The sequence below is a fragment of the Canis lupus genome, chromosome 1 (genome assembly GCF_011100685.1).
Source record: "Canis lupus familiaris isolate Mischka breed German Shepherd chromosome 1, alternate assembly UU_Cfam_GSD_1.0, whole genome shotgun sequence".
In the NCBI taxonomy this organism is placed as follows: Eukaryota; Metazoa; Chordata; class Mammalia; order Carnivora; family Canidae; genus Canis; species Canis lupus.
Genome location: NC_049222.1, coordinates 37,782,848 through 37,805,384, shown reverse-complemented (window position 1 = coordinate 37,805,384; position 22,537 = coordinate 37,782,848). Strand labels below are relative to the sequence as shown.

The 22,537-nt window shown below is 38.2% G+C and overlaps 1 protein-coding gene across 5 annotated transcripts in view; it reads right to left on the bottom strand.

Moving 5' to 3' along the window:
• GRM1 (glutamate metabotropic receptor 1) overlaps nucleotides 1–22,537 on the bottom strand; it is a 398,087-nt gene that overhangs the window by 40,884 nt on the left and 334,666 nt on the right. For all 5 annotated transcript variants that reach the window (XM_038526271.1, XM_038526276.1, XM_038526273.1 and 2 more), the window contains exons 6-7: nucleotides 18,904–19,072; nucleotides 3,687–3,813 (exon numbers count right to left, since the gene is read on the bottom strand). In XM_038526271.1, the coding sequence (XP_038382199.1) occupies nucleotides 3,687–3,813; nucleotides 18,904–19,072 (296 nt within the window). The remainder of the gene's footprint in view (nucleotides 1–3,686; nucleotides 3,814–18,903; nucleotides 19,073–22,537) is intronic.

Below are 22,537 nucleotides of genomic sequence, written 5' to 3'. Positions count from 1 at the left end.
TGCTGAATTAAAGTGTACATTTTTCCCAAGAAGAAAATATGAGAAACTTATTAACAGCTTCAGAAAGAGCTTCCTCTAAGTGAGATACCATTTTTTCTTTATAGCCAACAAGCAATATATTGTAATGACAACAAAAATACATTTATAAATGTGTTTTATTCATTAATATTAGAGTCTTTGGAGCATATATGGAAAGTAGCTATCTCATAAAGTGATTTTAATGCATATTAACAAACTTTAGCTTCAGTAAAAAAACACCTAAAGAAGAATGATTTCTCATTTTAACTAAAATTCAGTAAAAAAAAAAAAAAAAAAAAAATCTACCCATGGAAACAAAACACCTACTTAAAGGCTATGCATTTAGTCCTCTGAGTATTTCTACTGGTTTTTGGTATTCTCTGCCTGTGGGTTTTCTCTTTTCACAACTATTGCTACCATGGCAACAACTGACAACATATTGCCATGTAGTGCACACTTGCTCTGAGCCTGACATGGCATCAAATAAGTGGTAAATGAGACCTCATTGTCCATTCATGTATCAGACTGAAATGAATCTAGAAATGATAGGTGTTATTAAGACTAAGTATACACTAATATCAGAAATGTGTATTTCAAAATACCTTAAACATAAGTTTTGCAAAATAATTAAATATATGATCTAAAAGTAGCCCCTTGCCTGTTGCTATTTGAAAAGGGCAGTCTGAATTGTTGTTTGGCTCAACTCATTTGAACACTAATGTGACTTTTACACATGTGATATATAATAGATTAAATATTTCAGAAAGGCAATCACATTAAATATCCATGTATAAGTCAAGGATGATATTTTTTATGTTTTACTAAATCAAAGAGCATTAAATCAATGGTGATCCTCATTTGGCAGTGGGTAAAAAAATAAAGCCACAATGGAAGATCTCTAGGGAATAAAATATATGACTTTGAGTTCCATTATTATAACGTATTAGATATTTTGAAAAAATTTTCTGTATTTTAATGTTTTATTTTTTTAAAGATTTTATTTATTTATTCATGAAACACAGAGAGAGAGAGTGAGAGGCACAGACACAAGCAGAGGGAGAAGCAGGCTCCATGCATGGAGCCTGATGGAACTCAATCCCAGGGCCCTAGGATCAGGCCCTGGGCTGAAGGCGGCGCTAAACTGCTGAGCCACCCGGGCTGCCCTAATGTTTTAAAATAGGATAGATGTTCTTACCAGGTATGAGATAAGCCCCAATCAAAGTGAAAATGGAGCAGTAGGAAAAGTTTGGGGAAGCTTCAAAAAAACGTAGACAAGAGAAAAATTCTTACACCTCAAAGCCAGGACTTCTGACTTCTAAAATCAACCTGAGAAAGGCCAGCTTTGTCTTTCAGCCTCTTCCCAGTTAGCTGTAGTTCTCAGTCAAATAGCAGAGGGGACTGACTAGCAAGTCAATCCTCTACTTGAGATAAAAAGGCCCAGCAGGAAGCACACACTATGCAGGAAAATAAAGACATGAACAGAAGCACAGCATGAGTGGGAGACAAGCCTTGTTGTCCAAAAGTGGTTGGAAAAGCTTTTCCAAGCCAGTCCTTTGCATGCAACCATGAGATAAATTAGACCCAGGGATAAAAACCCTGGCTTCTCAGATCAACCCTGGCTTCTCTATCAACCAAACACACTGACCGGGATGAACTTAGGTGATTCCCTTCTTCTTTCTATTTCTCTCAATAAAGCATTTATTAGACAGCTGCTATGTTCAAGGCACTCAACTCTGAGCCACAGAATAATGTTTCTCACAGGATGGGACAGAAACAAGGTGTCTCAGAATTTGCTGGGTCCCATCTCAGAACTAGTGAATGGGAATCTCTCCAGGTGGGTAATTCCTGGGTAATTTTTAGGCATATTAAAGATGAAAACCAGTTTTCTGAGACAGAATGAAAATATGAGTGAGATATAGTTTGTATCTTTAAATGTTTTCTAATCTAACTTTCTTTTCTTTAAAAAAGGTCTTTGTACTAAATAATTTCTAGAAGCTTTCTGACACTCATTTTAGATTAACTTTTTCTAACAAGTTCCCATTTTACAAGGTACTTTCACTGAATAAGTAAAATTTTCATTATGTGACCTGGTTCTACTTTACTCAGCCATTTTTGATATGTTCTGAATAAGCTACACAATTTCTTAGTTGCTATTCTTATTTGGAAACAGGTGAAAAAGTAAAAAAAACAATCAGAAATGTTACCCTTCCAGATGGATTTTCAACAATACCTAGAAGTCAGAAGATCAGGAGTCAGTGAATTAGACTCTGCTTCTAACTCTTTGCATGACCGTGGGCCCACAAGTGCACCTCTTTGGGCCTTAACTTTCCCTTTCTAAAAGGGGGGATGAGATTCCTCAAATGACAAAGTCTCTGTACTCAAATGATGGTTTCTATGGCTCTATTTCTCTTAAAATTCATAAAAAATATTTGTGGAACTCCTCTCATGTGTGAGATCATACCAGGATCCATGGAAAACAAAGTTCATATATTTGAACATTGTACTTATAAAATTTACAAACTCATACAATCCATCCATATGATTCTTATTGATTTTACTAATACATCATCCCTTGCATTCATGTATTCCTCTCCAATCCTGCTACAACTACCCTAGTCTACGCCCTCTGAAATGACTTACTTGAACCAATGCAATAGTTCCGAGTTTCTTTTTTTCATCCAGTCTCACTACACTCCTCATAGGGTTACTAGGAGCATCTGAGACACAGATATTATGATGTTATTTGCTACTATAACTCCTTCAGTGGTTCTCCTGAGCTTAAAGCCATAGATAGTCCAAATCCTTAGGGAAAGATCATGCAGAAGCTTGTTACTATCCACCACCAGTCTCATTTCTGGTCTCTGCTAGGTCCTTGTTTCTACCAACCAACCCCATATACTTATTTTGTGATTTTTTTCCCAAATGTGTTACATGCTTTCATTTTTTCCATCTTCTACTTTTTCTCTGGAATTTCTTTCATCTCCTTAGCTGCCTAACAAACTTCACATACTTTATAAATAGCTCTATTATATTAATAACAGTTTTATATCATTTTTACATGTTTCTTTCCTGATAATCAGTTTTAAGCAAAATAAAGTAATAAAGCAAGATAAATTTAGCGCAAACAATACTACCTCACACACAGATGTTCAAGAAATGTTTGCAAATATAAATGTAGATGACTAGAAGTATCTTCAAATAAAAATTAAAAATGAAAAACAGAAGGCGGGCAGCCCGGGTGGCTCAGCGGTTTAGCTCCGCCTTCAGCCCAGGGTGTGATCCTGGGCCCTCGGGATCAAGTCTCATGTCGGGCTCCCTGCATGGAGCCTGCTTCTCCCTCTGCCTGTGTCTCTGCCTCTCTCTCTATGTCTCTCATGAATAAATAAATAAAATCTTAAAAAAAAAAAAGAAAAAAACAGAAAGCAACTAGTATACTAGAATATCCCTTTAATATACTTTTATTTAGATTTAAAAATGAACTTCCCTTTCAATATGAATCATGGAAAATTTATGAGAGATTCTGTGTGCTCTTTGACATAAGCATTAAAAAGTGTACACTATAGATAAACATCCAAAAACACATGAGCTGCTCACTCATACTTTAAACAATGGGCATATTGAGAAGGCCCATAGTCTGGGACGAAGGTCTAAAGTGAAGTGGCTCCTACCTGTTAGATCTGCACTCGGCCACCACCCCAAGTCACAGGCTTTGCAGGTGAACTCATCTTGCACATATTCATTCTCTTTGCAGGCCGTGCAAATCCAGCAGCAACTCACTTCTCCTTTCCGGATGACCTGTAACATAAAGGTAGTTCATATGCCTTTAAAGATGGTCTCTGCAGAAAGTCTTCTATTTCAGGTATGGACTTTTTCTCATACTAGAAAAAAGAATAATTCTTCAGAACATCCTATATGCTGAAGAACCACCTAGGTTCTCCACATGTACATAACATGCATCTGAATATACCTGATTATCTTAGAGTTCAGATGTGAATTTCAGTTTATTCTATGCCGAGTTTGGAGGCTTGTCAAAAATAATGCCTTTTATAAAGGGAATTGATGACATTATCTTTTTCAGAGTTAAAAAAAGAGAAATAGTTGAATTTTACTATTTATATTCATTTGTATTATTCTCAGAAAAATAAAAATAAATTTTTCTTCTCTGAAAGAGCAAAGTTTAACCACAAAAGTTCTTATGTAATAAAACCTTATTAATTCAAAAATCTGAGGAATTATGGAACTTTATAATTATGCAAGTCTGAGCAACTTTATAGACATAAAAACAGAATGATGGGTAAGAAAGTCACCCCTATTACTGGCCTTGTGACTTGCTCTAGAGAGCTTAACTAGAGATTACATAAATTGTTGGAAGAAAAATTACTAGTCCCAAATTACTGAAGAATCGTTTATTATTTGAGTAGTTTAAACTTTCTCCCATTTTCAATCTGTTTGGTAAGCAAATTTCACTTGACACAGTAGCAAAGAAAGTCAAAACACATTGCATTCAAAGTGACTTTCTTATAAGTAGCACATTTTTGGTCCTTCTTTCATCTCCAGTCTGAGAACTTCTGTCTTTTATTGAAGTGCTTCATACATTTACATTTAATACAATCATTGGTGTGGCTGGAAATGAAAATTTTGACCAGATGCTGGACATTGTGTGCATGTAGGTATACTGTGCTGGATGTTTTTCCTTGAAGAAGTATTGGCCTTTTTTTCTGGTGGGCAGCTAAACTACTTGTGACTCAGTTTGAGCAGTTTTTAATCTTTTAGGACAAGTCTAGAAGAGTCTCTAGGAATAATTAAGCCTTATTAAGGTGTGACCACCTGGGGTTTCTACTTAATTCTTTGTGTATTCTTTGTGTATTCAACAAGGTATCTCCACTCTGGCTTGTGGAAAATGAAGCAATTCCTGGATCTGTGTAAACTCTGGGATTCCAGCTCCCCGGGAATTTTTTTTTCACCCGGACTTTTTGATTGTTTTTTAAAGATATTTATTTATTTATTTATTTATTTATTCATTCATTCATTCATTCATTCATTCATTCATAGACACAGAGAGAGAGGCAGAGACACACACAGAAGGAGAAGCAGGCTCCATGCAGGGAGCCCGATGTGGGACTCGATCCCGGGTCTCCTGGATCACACCCCAGGCGGTGCCAAACCGCGACGCCACCGGGGCTGCCCTTCACCCAGACTTTGAATTCTGCGCTACTCATGTGCAGATTGGTGTTCAGTCAAATGCTCAAGAGAATCCGTATGCCAACTTCTGGGACTTTTTTTCTGAATAGTTTTCCTCTCCCTTACACAACACTACAAATTCTCTCTGCCTTGGCCTTCCTAAACTTTGATTTCTGTCTTCTTGAATTAGCAAAATCACCAAGCTCTGTGTTCTCCTTTATCGAACAAGGAAATTGCCTCCAGGCAGAAAGCCTGAGTAATTTTTAGGGTTTGCCTTGTTTGCCTTTACTTCCCTGCAATCAAGGTCATACACCATTTTCCAATGTCTGAACATAGTTATTTCACATATTATTTCAAGTTTTCTAGTTGTTTACATCAAAAGGCAGCCTAGGCTCTGTTACTATTTAATGGCTACAAGCAGAAATTCTTCCCTAATAAATTAAATATTAAATACATTAAACTTTACTAAATGTGTTCATATGCAAAATCAGACATTATAAGCTGTAAATATTGCTATACCTTAAAAGTCATATAAACTCTAGCCTTTGTGAAAATAAAACTATAATCTCACAGAGAAGGCCAAAATTTATATCCCTATCTCAGAATTACATATAAAGTATCAAATGATAGTATATTTTCAGAAAACGTAAAAGGTTTTCTTTTTCTTCTTTTACTTTCAGATAACTTTAGAAAGTAGAAACAGACTAAGTCTTAAAAAAAAAACAAAAACTCCCTCCAACGTCAAAATAAGCACGGAAAATTTATATTCCAAATAATTTTTAAATGATATGAGAAAAATTGAGTAAATGAGTACTGCTTTCTTATTTTAACTGGTATAAAAGTACCATAAAAGCCATCACAAAATACTGTATATTCCTTTAGTCAACTTTGTCTTTTTCTCTTACAATAAAATTAATGCTACTAATTCAACAAATTCAAAAGGTGGTAATGCTAAACAAATTTATTTATGCAGAATGAATAGTGAAGGTAGAGCCTGTGAGTAACTGGCACTTGGAAAGTATTTAAAATTATATTTTAAATGACTGAATAAATGAATAGCTTATCCCTTTAATAAATAATGAAAAAGGAGATGCCTAGAGTTATATTTTATGACTCCTTCTTTATTCTGCCACTAAGTCCTGTACTTTTGGCATACAATGTCTGTAATATCTTATTTGTCTTTTTTTTTTTTTTAAGAGAGGGTGTGGAGGTGCAGAGCAGGAGAGAGAGAGAGAGAGAGAGAGAGACTCTTACGCAGGCTACATGTCCAGCATGGAGCCCAAAGGGGAGCTCAATCCCACAACCCTGAGATCATGATCTGAACCAAAATCAAGAGTAAGGTACTAAACTGACCGAGCTACACAAGTGCCCCTGATTTGTCTTTTCCATTGCTCAGTCACCCTTCTAGGCTGAAATTTTATCAATTTACACTTGAATTCTGGTCCATGTCTCTTAATCATACAACATGCTCTAATTCCTTCTTGCTCCAGAGTAATTTGCACAGAGCTGCCAGGATCACCTAAATAGCTCATGGGCTCCTCAAGAAAAGGGACCAAGCTGACTTTCATTGTTTTCAGATCATAGTCATCAAAGTACAGATATGTACAAAAACATACAGTAAGTGGTCAATGGATGCGTATTGAATGAATCATTTTTAAAAATACAATTAGGCCACTCAAAGAAGTTTAGTGCCTCTTCACCCCAATACCTTTGCAATGTATACTCTTTAGTCAGGCATTCACTTAGTCCCCGGTCCTTGTTTCTGCACCTAACTTTATCTGTTATTAATTTCTTACATAAGTCTGCCAAATGAGGACAGAGCTTCTGTGCCAGCCCCTCACTGTGTCTTCATTAATGTCCACGTAACTGTTTGTTTTGTTTACTTTGTTTGTTTTGGAAGGAGGTTTCAAGTACAACAGAGACATCATCAAATTTGTGTTTCATTTGACTTGCTTTCTACAAGGAGTATTTTGACTACTATGGAGAATAGAGTTGTAAAGAAAAAGAGAGAAAGAAAGAATGTGTGTGTGTGCATGTGTGCATGCATGCACATGTGCACGTTTATATGTGTGTTTTAATCCATGGCTCTCACATGGAGCCATACAGTAAACAAATAAATTTGTTTTAATAAAATAATGAATATTACCTTCCATTCAGAAGGTCTTTTCTCCATCGGTCCATCTGTGTCACTACTTTCAAGGGCAGATACATTACAAGCTCCAGACAGTATTTCTGAAGCAGTAAATCCTTTCAAACATTGCCTAACTTACAATTCTCTAGTAGCTGAAATACAGTTGGTATTTTATTATCACAAGTTAGATTTTGTCCTCTAATTTTTTCATATCCATATAATAGATATGTTTCATTCAGATACAGTTCTTTTTAATTCTAATTTATGCCCAAATCTCCCCAATAGCATGACTATTATTATTTTTAAATTTTCTGCATTTTTATGAGTCATGCTTACTGACTTTTTTTTTGCACATATAATGGCTTCTCCTGATTCATGGTCAGTCTTTGTCCAGAAGCACATGATCCTCCTGACATATTATCAGATGGTCAATAGAAGCCTAACACTTCATCACAGCGCCTACATCATTCATCTCACTTCATCATATCACATAGGCATTTTATCAACTCACATCATCACAAGAAGAAAGGCAAGTACAGTATAAGAAGATATTTTGAAAGAGAGAGACGCTATATTCACAAACCTTTGATTACAGCATATTGTAATTATTATATGTCATTATTAGTTACTGTTGTTAATCTCTTACTGTGCCTAATTTATAAATTAAAGCTTATCATAGGTATGTAGATCTAGGAAAAAAAGATAGTATATATCAGGTTTGGTACTATCTGTGGTTTCAGGCATTCACGAGGAGGAGGGTGTCTTGGAACATCCCCCAAATAAGAGGGGACTACTATAGTTTATTCAGTAACTGAGTATTTTTTCACTTTTGTTACAAGCAAACACTTTTTCTGATAGCTTTGAGCTGCAATAACAGTTTTGATATTTTACTGAAACTGCCCTTGAAGGACCAAGACTTACTAAGGGCCTAAGTCTGCTTTGACTCTTTATGTCCTGTGTACACAGTCCTCTTTATTGTTACTGAGACTAAGTGACCTGCTGGTACATACAATGCCATGATTCAATTACATACACCCTGTAGGAGTCTTAAAGTATTTATGCAAGAAAATCAAGTGTTCATTTTGTGACTAAGTCTCTAAAGTAACCTAAAATGGATTTTTTTAAATTAAGGTTTTATTTAGAAAAAGAATGAGGGGTGACTGGGTGGCTCAGTGGTTAAGTGTCTGAGTATTGATTTCAGCTCAGGTCATGATCTCAGATCATTAGGTAGAGCCCCATGTCAGGTTGCAGGCTCCCTGGAGAGTCTTCTTGAGGTTCTCTCCCTCTGCCTCTCCTTCCGTCTTTCCCCCAATATGCGAGTGTGCTCTCTCTCATATAAATAAATATATCTTTAAAAAGAAAGAAAGAAAGAAAGAAAGAAAGAAAGAAAGAAAGAAAGAAAGAAAGAAAGAAAACAAATAGTATCAAGAGAATATAATGAAGGATAGGTAACTGTGACTCAGAGGAAACAGAAAATTTTCTTCAGAAGAGAAATGCCTGAAAGATTAAAGAGAATGAAGAAATGAGTCTACTCTAATTATGATGTAGGAGAATCAGCTGCATGAGAGAAGAGCTAGCCCTGCCCTCCTCTGTCCCCACAAAGAGAGTTGGGGCAACAATCAACTTGAATATGGATGTTCTTCTCCCACTGCACTGAGTTCCTTGAAGGAAGGGGCCCTGTTTAAGTTTCCTTTACATTCTGCCTGCTAGTGAAGTGGAGCAGCTGAAGGAACTCTATTTTAGAAAAGCTCCACCTCTGCTGTTTTTCTACTAGTCCCCGTTTACTTACGTTCTGTATTTTGCCTCTAAATAAGCCAAAAGGGGAAATAAAAAAGTTAATCATTCTTTGAATTTTGTCCTAGGCCCCAAACAACTGATAACACTAAAAAAAAGCCAGATCCCAAACATGTTCCAGGAGATTAGCTTCAAACAAACTTTGGTTGATACTGGCATCAGTACCCCTAGTTTCAGTAACTTATGGAATAACACCTATTGTTCACCTGACGCTCACCTTTGATTGGACCTACCCTGGATTCCTGAAGAAATGTGTATCCTAGACCCTTTTCTAATGTAAACCCCTAGCCTCAAACAATAACAAGACTCATTCTCCTTTCCTTTCCGAGTCCCAGACACTCTGTCTGCTATTCTCTGTCATTCACACTATTCAATAAACTCTTATTCCCTTTCTGCAGTCCCTGGATTTTTTTTTTTTCATGTTTGATTTCTATACTACACGAAGCCAAGGGCTCTTGGCTGGTCTTGTGGGACCCTCACCTGGGTTCTTGGACCCAGCCTGCCTACATCACTAGCATGGCTCTTTGCACACATTAATTATTTAATAACATAGAAGGAAGAAAAGAGGAAAATAATATAGACTATGACATAAATAAAAGAAATGGAAATGACTTCAAAGAATGAAAAAAAGAGTAAAGTGAAGAAACCCTTAGAAAAACTAAATAAAAAATACCAATGAAAAAATCCCTATAATTTATTACAGGGAAGACGTAATAAAAATGGCATAGTGATATAAAATCATCACAACGGACATATATTGAACCAGATTGTGTGCTAGGACCTCTCTACAGAATTACACTAACCCTTCACAACTGCTCCATAGGGTGGAGTTAATTATGTGCACTTTGCAGATAAGGAAGCAGCTGCAGAAGGAATTCATATCTTGTGCAAATCTATCATGTTATCTCCATTATTTCCAAAAGCTAGGTTCTTCCTAGTGTAACAATGGCTGCCAGAGTGATGACATGTTATGCTGAGAACCAAAATTATATCTCAGAGGTTGGTAGATATATATTCAATTAATCAAACTTTGTCTATGGTGACATAGACATGGTACTACACATAGAAAAAATTTTTGAAAAACCCAATTGTTAAGGCTAAGGAGCTCAAAATCTAATGTAATGTGTTAGATAGACAGATAGAAGGAGGAACCAAATGCTTATGAAGAACATATACATTCAGTTATTCATTCATTCATTCATTCATTCATTCATTCATTCATTTATGACCTTCATTTAGAGTGTCTACAGGGTGCCAGGCACTATGTCAAGGCTAGAAATAATCAGAGAACAAAACGAATAATAACACCATCCTTGAGGAGGGGGTTAATATTATCTATTATTCTAGAGAAGGGCTTTGGGAAAACTAAGGTGAGAAAGAGGAACAGGGTGCAGGGCAGGGATCAAGGCAAGGCAAGTGTAGCCCCTTCAGGGTTGTGTAAGTATGCACCCTGCACTTGCATAACCTTGAGAGTGAGTGCCTCTTTAAATTCTGGGCCCTAGGTACCTCACTTGTCTCATGATGGCCCTAACCCTGATGGGGGTGGGGAGACACCTGGAATAAGGAGACACAATTTTGCATGTGGTGGTTAGGTAAGACCTCACTAACACATTGCCATTTACTAAAGACTTGAAGAGGGCAAGGGTATAAGCCCTGAGTATGTCTAGTGGAAAAAGTGTTTTAGGCCGAGGGGACAGCTAGAACAAAGATTTGGTACTAAGAACATATTTATGCTCCCTTCTCTATTTTTCAGTATGTATGTGACACTTCAATGTTTACTTACAAAAACTAATGGAACTGCTACTGCCACTATACAATATCATGTGATTTAGCAGGAGCACCTATCAGGATTTATCCCCAAAAATTGGCAGACAGGCTGGGTCTGAAGCTAAGGTGATCACCAACAACTTCAGTAAATCAGTGATTGGCACAGACTCTGGTCAATGTAGGAGAGGCAAAGATGTAGGTGTTACTCAAAGTGGCTGTGGATAAATTAATAATTCCACAGAATTTCTCATTATGACCAGTGCTTGCAGTTTCCTCCTCATCCAGAAGGACTTTAGTAATTTCATGTTTTCACATGCACAATAAGATATCAAAAAAAAAGTATTTTGTCTTCATTTTTTTTCAAACTAATAGCCAATAGGCTTTTAGTTGCTGAGAAGATCATATCACTGTTATGTAATCACAAGCTTCTCAGATAAAGGATTTTTTTTTTTTATATTCCTGTGGGCAATTTATATTCAGATCTTGCCATCCTGCAGTGGAATTTAGAAAGTATTACATAATGGACAAACCAAATCATCATTTCACTGGTTGCCAAAATGGCTACATTAAATATGAACAGATTAAATGAGTAATTTGCTTTGATTCACAATGTGAGAAAGAGAAAACAGAGGTGGATGGGACTGTCGTGGTCATGTTACTTAGCTCAGCTTATGGCTGTATGAGAATAATCTTTTTCTGAAAAAACACAAGCTGAGGTATTAAAGTATGGAGTTTCATATTTGCACCTCACTTTCAAATGGCTCAGGGAGAACATAGGGGGAGAAACAGAAAGAGAGGGAGAAAAAAATTAAGAGAAAGGAGAGAAAATACAGCGAAGGATTCACAATTACTGATTGTAGTTGGTGGATATATGAGGGTCAATCTAATGTGTTTTTTCACATTTGTAAGTTAGAAAAAAATGAGGTAATTATTAACTAGCAAATAGGGAGAAAGTTGAACAAAAATAAAACATTCATACAGATATGGGAAGTATTCAAAGATAATTCACAGTTAGTAGGCATGAAATAACTTAAAAAAAAAAATCTCTGAAAGCTTCAGGCAGATGGGGCTGGGTGGGCGGGGTAGTGGCAACAGGCCTTGACATGCCCGTGCAAGCTACCTAGTGACCAGAGAGTAATGACTGTTTGCACCATGGGAACATTTGAGGTAGATATTAGTCTAAAATAATTTTCTTAAAATAAATAAATAAATAAATAAATAAATAAATAAATAAATAAATAAATAAAATAAAAAAAAATAAAATAATTCTCTTGCCACCAAATTCAAGACAAAATTCTTCTTCCATATCCAAGTATATTCAGGCAATTTCAAAGCACAAGCACTAGAGGAGAATGAAACTATTCCAAATGCCATGGCCTAGCATATAAAAACAAAAATATCTACAAACATATGACACATTTTGAACTCTGAATTCGGAGCAACTGCAGATACAAAAACTGAATATAAAATAATTTGTCGGGGATCCCTGGGTGGCTCAGAGGTTTGGCTCCTGCCTTCGGCCCAGGGCATGATCCTGGAGTCCCAGGATCGAGTCCTGCATCGGGCTCCCTCTGCCTGTGTCTCTGCCTCTCCCTCTCTATATCTCTCGTAAATAAAGAATAAAATCTTAAATAAAATAAAATAAAATTTAATAATTTGTCCAGCATGATCCATATTGTGACCTAGAAGAAATTCGGCAGGTGAGCTACTCAGATTCAATTGTGAGGGAAGGAAGAGCGGAAGGGGGTGCATCATATATGCTCTTCCCACCCCACTTCCCTAATTTCTCAATCCCAAGTATTGAGATCAAAGGGACAGTATCTCATCAGGTAGTGAATTAGTAGGAAATGGTGTTATAGCCTCTCTTTGGTTTTTTATATTTACAAAAATTTTGCAATGTTTCCATCATTGCAGAATAAATGGCATGGTAATACTTTTCAAAGTTCATCTGATTTCACATAATGCAATATTGATGCATAATAACATGCATAATGCATGTTTCATATTCTATCACATTACCAAAGTTGTTTTTCTCTCTAAGGATATTTAATTGTGAGATTGGCAAGTGTGTTATAACCTGAAGTACAAACATTATAACCTGCCTACATTTTCTTCTCAACTTTGATTAAGAGCATGGGTCCAAAACACATCTATTTCCTGTAGCTTTTTTTGCATAAAGTAATAGGAAGGATTGCTGGCAAGTAATATATGTTCTATCCTACAAAATTCATCCTTATCACATTTATTTTCTTATCATTAGGAAAGGTAGGGTGGTACTAATTGCTTGACGATTTTGGCCAAAATGGGTATCCAGTCATTCAGAAAAACAGCATCCCTTGTAGAGTAATGCTGGAATTGGGCTAAGTAAGCCACTGTAAATATAGAGAGAGTTCTTTCAAGAGCAGGAAAATGATGCTAAAGAGGCTACAGAAAGAATGGTTTAACAACAGACATTAAAGGGATCATCTTAGATTGCTAAAAATGACAAGTATTCTGCAATGTGAGGCTCTCATCCCTAATCTCTGCGGAGTCTTGAAGTATGAGATCTACAACAAAGTGGCTGCTTTTTAATCACTGGCCTATGTTGAAAGGTGATAGTGTCAATGTGAAAATTAATATTAGCAATCATATTTTTTAAAGAAGGATATTATTAGAAACTCAAAGTTTTCTATATTGACAATTTCTCTCAAGTAACTATACTTAGCTACAGAAAAACCAGAGACAAACTCCTCTAGCAGCATTACCTAATCATGCATATGGCATTATTAAATCTAAGGACACATAGTTCCAATTAAAGGTTAATGTAAATGGTTTCTTAATAGAATGTCCTAGCTTCCTTTCCTCTTTGAAGACATCTTGGATCACGATGAAAATGAACATGTCCCTTTTAGTTTGATACTCAACAAATCTGTGGTTTGGCCTCTTTGCTGATCTAACTGGAGTGGGAAACAGAGTGGCATGGAAGCTAAAGCTGAGCAAGGGGCTGCAGCAGCATTAAGTTAAGCAATCTTCTGAGATCCACATTGCTAACACCTTTTGAAACTAAATTTTTATCTTTCCAATAGAAAATGCCAACAAATAGGAAAGAATCAGACTTATCCCTTGAAAGGAAATTAGTTAATCTAATTCCAAAGTCTGTAATTTGTAAGATATATGTACTTGGGTTTTTCTATACATATGTAAGATGTATTTTACTATATGACAGTATGGCATGTGTAAATGAAGAAACACTTGTGATCTATTCTGTACATTCACATAATTTCTCCAGAATTCTGTTTTGACTGGCTGGGTGAGAGCAGGAGGAATCAGGGCTCTCCATTCTTCATACCCAACCCCCCAGCCCCAAAACCATCCTCTTAAAGTAAAGAACCCAAAGGCAAACTTAAGGGGGAGAAAAAAAATAGAAGAAGAGGAGGAAAAGAAAGAATAGGAGTCAGTGAAAGCAACCTGCAAGGTTTTTTCCCTCGACTCCTCAGCTGGTTTCCCTGCTGCTATTAAACTCTCCCAAGCTCCTTCACTAATATTGCTTCCTCAATTCTAGATTCTATGCCCTGTTAAAGTGGATCTCTATTTATAATTTGATTGTGAACTACTGAGAAAATAAGGCTTAGCAATTGAAGCTTGCATTTGTAGGAAATATACCAGGCCCTCTAATGACAGGTAGTTGATCAACTAGAGATGGTAGGATGAAGAGAGCTCTGGGCTGGCTGGAGCCCACTTTGGCACTTTCTAGCTTGAGAAAGCTTGGGGCCAGTGACTCAGTCCCTCAGGGCCCTAGATTCCTCAACGGTAAAATGGGGCCATAATATCTACTTTAAAAGGTTTTTTTTTTTTTTTTTAAAGGCGTTGTTTTAGGGATCATTAAAGTGTTGTCTGTAATGCATCTATTATTGTACTTGCACAGGAATATGCTTGATAAACATTTGTCCCAGACCTCTATAGTCTCCCTTCGCATTCCTTTCACTGTTCCCTTTGCCTTCCCACCCCTTCTCAGCTCTTTCCTGCCCTTCACCACATCAAGAAAAATTGCTGCAGGCTTGATACAGGAGCCCATCACAGGCTCGTGCCAGGCCCTTAGTGTTTGCTTGTAGGTCCACTGTCCACACGTGTGCTGCCTCAGATCCTCTTCCCTGTGCCTCTCTCTTAGGCTCTTAGCCACTGGCCCTTAGAAAGACCTGGACACATCTGCAGCCCTTACCTCAGCCTCTATCACTATTGGCTCATTGCCTCGTTGTCTCTCCCATGACTCCATCACTGGGTTTCAGAACTGCCGCCGTTGTACTCACCACAACAGAACCCCAGACCAGACTGCAGCGGACCTACAGAGGCTTTGGTCCTCTGAATGTTTCTAATCTGAAAAAAGACCACGAACGAGACTGATTCTGGCTTCCCCAGTAGCTGCCTAAAGGGATCAGATGATGTTACTTTCTATGAGCAAACTTTGACCACAGGAGGTAGAAAATGGTATGGCACAGGCGCACACGTTCTTCTCCCCTCCTTGCTCCAGGAGACAGTTTGAGCAGCCTGTCCAGAGAGCTCTGTGTAGTGAAGTGGCGTCTGGCTCAATAAAGCATCACCTCAGGGATGGTGGTGGTGGTGGTGTTTTCCCATGCTTTCATGGCTTCTCTCCCCTTTCCCTTCACTCTTAGACCTCTGAGACTCTATTTCCCAGTAATGCACTAGCACTTAAGTCTTGCTTAGTTTTCATGTCTCAAGGAAACCTGTGAACTACATTGTCCAGGCTTTCTTGCCAATGTCTACTGGGTGGTGTCAACAAAATGCAAGGACCTAATGGGAGATTGGAGAGAAGGAGAGAGAAGAAGCCAAGGTATCCTCTCATGCCCACTTCAGGGGGCATCTCAGGAGCAGCTGTGACTCCTCCTTGAAATCCCTCTGGCCCAGGATGAGGATGATTCTTGCTGTTGCTCACCTTTGAGGTGCCCTGGTATCCTCTTTCACTTTTAGAACCAATTTCTTATATTAAATTCCCTCTATCAGACAACCTGGCAAAGGGTCCTTTTTTCCTGTCTTACCCCTGACTAAAATAACACACAGCAAACAAAAAGTTTGATTTTATTTAACTGTGTTTGTGGAATGGTTAAAATAAATTTCTGCTTCTGTAAGATATTTATATTTCTAAAAAATCAATAACATAAGAAAACTGGACTTTTAACTACTTCAGGGGAAATAACCATAAGAAAGTTCTATGGGTTATCATAAAAAAAAGTCAAATCATTTATTTTAGCACTTTAAGTGGAATTTGATATTTAAAATGAATAATCCTTTTCTAAATATTATGTTTCCTAGTTAATGCAAGTGCAAGTCTTACAATCACCTTGCACGTTGTCGTCTCTCTCCTATCTTTATGGTGGCTACTGAGGGATCTAGCTCTCTGCATCCTGGGCCTGGTAGGTGGCAAACTGGTGGTGTAAGAATATAAGTGCTATCATTTGGTAAATGGGATTCAGATTTCATTTGTTTCCATACCTCCCTTGGTGCTTATGGGAAACAAACAAACACTCCACCCCCCACCCCACCTCCACTACAGGTGCCGCTGAGAACAGGCATATTTTCCTCCTGCAGGGTACAAAATATTTCTAAAATTAGACCCCAAGAGATTTGCATTTATAGTGAGTGCTCTGTAATGGCTCCGCGATGATTTCTGGGATCTCCTTCAATAACAAACACTGCATGGGCGTAATGCAAACGTGTTGCCAGAAATACTTTAGTATCTAGGCATAGAGATGCATGCAGACAGCCTTTCCGCTGAACTTGGGGAGGAAAGGCCTTTCTTCTGGAATGTACAAATGGGAATACACATGATATGTGAGCCCCCATTCATGGCCTGCCAGCAAGCACACTAACAGCAGGATATTGTGAAAGGGGGCTAGAGTTAAGAGAATCTTTAAAATGATTTGTTTTCTCTTGTCAGGGTTTATTTGTTTGTTTGTCTTATACTCTGAAAAACCCAACTCTGTAGTTCCATAAACCATTTTACAGTGGTTGTCTGCAGCAGAGACAATGCTACCAACACAAGCTTGAGCCAGCCATATGATCTCTGTGAGTCACAGAAGTACATGAGCTCAGGGCTTCTCTATTGTCCACATGGTATGACTTCAAGTCTCAGATGTTCTGTTTTCCCCAACATCCAAAAAAGATGACAAACAAGAATCCAGGGTAGAAATAGTCAAGAAGGTATGGGCCTCTGAATTTTAAACCATCAAACAGCCTCATGTGAAAGAATTTCATTACATTAAGAATCAGAAATGGGATTCCTGGGGAAGAGCCTTACTGACATACAGCCCATGCACACTGGTTTGGTTGCAGCCATGCTTACACTGCTGAAATACTTCTGTACAGAGTGGAAACTCGTGGTATCTTCGAGTCTCCTGACTGCCCCACATTACTCCAGCCTTGCAGGACTCCTTGCCCAAATCCTCCCACAATCCAAGGACTAACCCTGGGCATGGCAGGAGGCCTCCTGCACTCTGTCACAGCACCAGGATGGGTCTGTTCTGATCAGTTTATCATGACAATTATTAGGTACTTTTAATATCACATCTGCATAGAAGGCACAAGATATTTAAAACTAGGTTGAGGGGCACCTGGGTGGCTCAGTGGTTGAGCATCTGCCTTCAGCCCAGTGCGTGATCCCGGGTCCTGGGATCGAGTCCCACATCAGGCTCCCAGCAGGGAGCCTGCTTCTCCCTCTACCTGTGTCTCTGCCTCTCTCTCTCTCTCTCTCTCATGAATAAATAAAATCTTCAACAAAAAAAAAGTTTAAAACTAGGTTGAATAAAACTAATTTAACCTTATGTGTCAATTTTTGTCTAATAAAAAAAAATGCAATCAGTCAGTCAAACAAACTAGGGTGAACTGTCTCAGAAGTCTGTTGCTCCCTCCAAGCAGCTGGTTGAGAATTTGAGTCCATCATGACAGCTCTTTGAAGATGTTGCAGTTTCCAAATCCTCTGTCTTTACTGATCAGTAGAGGTGAGGCTCCTCCAGTTTCTGCACCAGCACTTCTGCACATGACCACACCCCTCAGTGTAGCTGGCAGGGCTTCCCTCTGTAGGGGTGGCCCCCCAGCTCCCAAGAACAGCAGGCAGCCTAGTGGCCGGGCCAGTGGGCCAGCGCCTCGCACAGTATGTGCTCCAGCCCAGCTGTGCCGTGTGACATTTATGTGACAGCCTATCTGCTCTCAGAGATGAATCACAGAAAATTAGAGAGGGGAAAGATCTACCAGGTCATTTAATCCATCCTCTTGCCAGCTGGCAATCACTCCCCTACACTCCATTTCCTAGTGCATCATTTAGTTTGGTTTTAAATAGCATGGATCCAGAGAGCGCTGTTCACATGCTTTCTTCACCGAGACTTCTCTCTAGCTTCTCCAGCCAAAGGCTTGGTATTTGATGTTTATTTACTCTAGTGTTATGCATACAGCAATATCCTGGTTACTCACTTGCCCCAGGCTGATAAGAAAGCTTCTAAGAATAATTAGGAAGTGAGGACTCTCTCTTGGCTAGAAAATGCCATTTTCAAGAAAATCAAAGAAAGTGGTGGTGAAAAGAAAAACGATAAGCAGCTTCTGTGTTAGCTCTTTTCAATCTCTTTTATGTTAATTATGCGCTTATTTTGTATTGTTCAGCTTCTGCTTTTTTTTAACAATAGCTACAACTATGACTAAACAGTATTATTGGTTTTGGTTTCCACATTTACTTCTGTTTCGATTTTTATTTTGCATACTTGTCCCCTTGTTTTCTATATTGGATCGAAGATTCCGGCTCATCACTGCAATTCAAATAAGGACTATTCTTAAATATTCGAATGGTTTGCCTATATGATTTCCTAATCTTTCTTTGTTTTTCCAATTTTAGCAAAACACAAGAACAAAAACAGAAAGGGTGATGCACCCTTTCTGGACAGTCTCGTTGAAGAAAAATGTCTGTTTCTTTACATAGGCCCATGCAACTGGCCACCTCCTGTCCAAGGATGCATCTGTAGCCAGCTTACCTTAATTTGACCCTTTAAGCAAGGCTCACTGCACACAGACCGTACCATTCCACTCTTGTTCATTTGGATTTTGTAATCATCGATGTTCAACACACCTTCATGCCAGGTTCCAACATGTACGTAGTCATAGCGATTAGCTTCAGTGTACTGCAGATTCATGATATCATACCTACAAAGAAAACAACACGTGTGTGTTGGAGAATGTGGACATGATGTAGAAAACAAAGAAACTTAGTAAAAAAAATATAATAGAACGGAGATAAAAGCTAGAATCATCCTACATCCTAATGCCTACCAATATTTAGTTCCTCATGTTTCTTCTGATTTTCCAAAATGAGTATTTCACTCATTAGTCTCTGTATATCATCTATATCTGCTAAAGGATGTACTTCTCTTGTACTTTCCTCTGCTTATTCTCCCCTCAAATAATCCTGTTTTGTTGAGTTGATTACCATCTCCTTCAAATCATTATTCACTAAGTTATTCTTTGAACAAGTCATGATTCTTGAGAACATTAATTTCTTAACTTGACTGCTTTCATTCTAATGTCCTTTTTCACATTCAGTTGTCATTTTCATCACGCTGGATTAAAAGAAGTGAGTTTTACCAAGTCTGGAACTATTTTAGGTGCTAATAAAGCAAGAAATCTGAGAAACACAGCTTTAATTAACAAGGATGTTGGGGATTTAACATCTTGAGCACTGACATTTAAACTGGTCTCTTCCGTTATTAGGACAACCATTTCTGAATCTAAATAATCAGTGTCAGTTATTCCAGTAATTTCAAATGCTGCAATGCTACACTATGGCAAAATCTACATTAGAAATCCTCACTGTAGCCGGAGTGTGCTCTGGGGGGCCAGACCTCATCATTTTTCAATGTGAGCAATGGAGAACATTCTCCAATGCGATGAAAAGAGCACAGGACTTGAACACTAGAATGTATAAGCTAGAATCTCTTTTCTAACATTGCAACAGTAGATTATACTACCTAGGGATGTTATCAAGCTCTTAAAGGTTCACAGAGTTCTTGTGGGGATTTATTAACATAAGGCAGGTAAAACGCTATCTCACAATTGGCACAAATGCATATGTAAGGCAATATCACTATATCATTCATATTTGAATTACTATGAATGCCCTAAAATACTCTGGTTGTTTTCATCACCATAAGAAAACTGGAGAACATCTTTGTACTTGCAAAGCTGTCTCTCTCCCAGTCATTGGAAATTCTGTGGCATTCTTCAATATTCTCTCCATGTTGCTATTTACTCCAAGTAAACTATAACTCATGTGGCAGTGTCCCAAAAATGTCTGCCTGACTCCCACTTACTGGCTCTGCAAAATGGGATTCTTTTTGGTGCAGTACCTGTGCAGCTCTCACCTAGAACATAAGAGGCATGGCCTCTTCCTCTTGGTGCCTGACCCTGAAGAAAGACAGTGATTAACAGGCATTCCTCTTCCTCACCTCCCAACCCCCCAAACCCCTACCTAATCCATTTTGCAATTCCTTCTCTCAAACCTGAAACCTGATTCAGACTGAGTCCTCCTCAGCTCAGTACTCCAGGAAGCTATTGTCAACCTTAGTTGGCATTCAAGACCTATTGGTTAGATCTGGCTTAGTTTCTTTATCTGGACAATTAATATTCTTCGTGGGCTTTTCCGTCTGTTCTTAATGTGTCTGCCACAAACAGGGTAGCTAGTGGGCTTCTCCAAATCCACATTCTGGCAATTTATCTAAGGGGAAAGGGGACTTCTAGGAGAGGAAAGGATGCATGTTTTTTCCAGGAGAGCAGTACCTACTGGATGAGAAGAGAAAATGGCATGCCTGGAGCACATTATTCATCTCTTTGCTGTTCTGACTTTTGGCTAATAGATAAAGGTTCCCATTCTTCTTGTTATGGAGCCATACCAGCATGCTCTTCAGAGTAGCTCTCTGATGGATAGCCAAGTGGGTATTAACTGTGGGCCGATGGCTCCTACTCATCTTGCTGAGCAGTGGTGCTAATCTACACCTCCAATATTTTTCCAGTTCGAACTCATTATAGTTATAGAACCTGTTGTAAATGTTTAGTGAATAACTTCCTTTAATTTTTATGCTTTACCCCATATTGTTATTGACTCTCCATACATACTTTCAGTGAAGACTCTGGTGCAATGATAGCTTTACGGTAGCTTTTCCCCATAAGTCAGTTTCCTAAGATGTATTTCAACTTCCTTGTTTGCTCTTCAACAGGAGAAATCAGTTCACACTTTATTAGCATTTTAGAAACTGAAAAATCTGTAATATTTTGGCATGAAAACGCATTTTCAAAAAGTTCCAAAAGCCAGAGGACACAAATACTGAAAGATACCAAGGGAAAAAACTGAGATACTAAACAGAGGCCTTCCCCTGTGCTGTGTGTGTTAATGAACACTGCTCTTTTCTCTTGACCCCAGAGTCCCTCCTCAGCATGTTGGCATTTATTTGGAATATCCTCATGCTGTAAATTACAATTTTATAGCATCCTCTCGATGCACTCAGTTTATGTTGCATGATGATTAACTAAAATAATTACAAGAGGGACCAAAAGCACGAATGGGGGTATGAGAGGGGATAGAAGCAGAGGGAGGTATCTGAAACAGAAACTGAACACAGATTAAGCTGACCAGTTTCAAGCATGAGGAAATGATCCTTGAAAAGGAACCCAGGGGAAAGCTCACTATTTGAACATGTAATTACACATGGAGGAAAAACAAGCTAAAACTGTGTGCCAATAATTTGGATAACTTACAGATAAAGAGAGCAGGAGAAAGCTCATATGTATGGCATGTCTAAAATGCATCTGATCCTGTACTAGGCACACTGTGTATGTCATCTTATAGAATCATGAAGGAAGGTTCCCATTCCAAATCTGACAAGGTATGGAGCCTAGTTTCCAGTGGAATCCAGGTTTGCAACCATAGGCTTAAAGGAGAGAGTGTACGTGTTCTGAATCTCAGGTCCATTTGCTCCTTCTGATATTATTTCCTAGGGTGCCAGGCACCCAGAAACTTTCCACATTCCCCGGCCCTGACTCCTTCCATCCACCCCACTCATATGTTGATTTCAATCTCCTCCTACCTAACTAGAAGCCTGGAAGGAATCTGATAAATTCATCATTGTAATTGCTAACAATTACTTATGTCACTTCTCCTTGCTAGGGCTATTGGATTTTCACAGGGAGGATCCATGTAGGCTCCAAAGGCACTGTCTGCACATAGAACTTAAAACTTACATGAAAGGAAGAGGTATGTTGAGAATTACTGAGGGTCAGATAGTCTCTTTCAGTACCTCTGAAATGACATTAAGAAGGCTGCCAGCATCTTTGCCTAATTTTAGGATTAACTAAAAGGCAGCGTGTTGTGGCAAATAGATTATAAGCCTCAGATTCAGACTGCACTGCCTCTACCAGTTACTCTCTGCATGAATTTAGGTGAGTTTCTTAGTTTTGCTGACACTCAGTTTATCATCTGTAAAAGAGGATAATGATATGCCGATAGCAATGAGGATTAAATGATTTGATGTTCCATTTTAACACAACATATGCTTCCCTAAAACTTAATTCTGTAAAATCATATACTGAAAGATAACAGGGCTTATGAGAGGAAAAAAA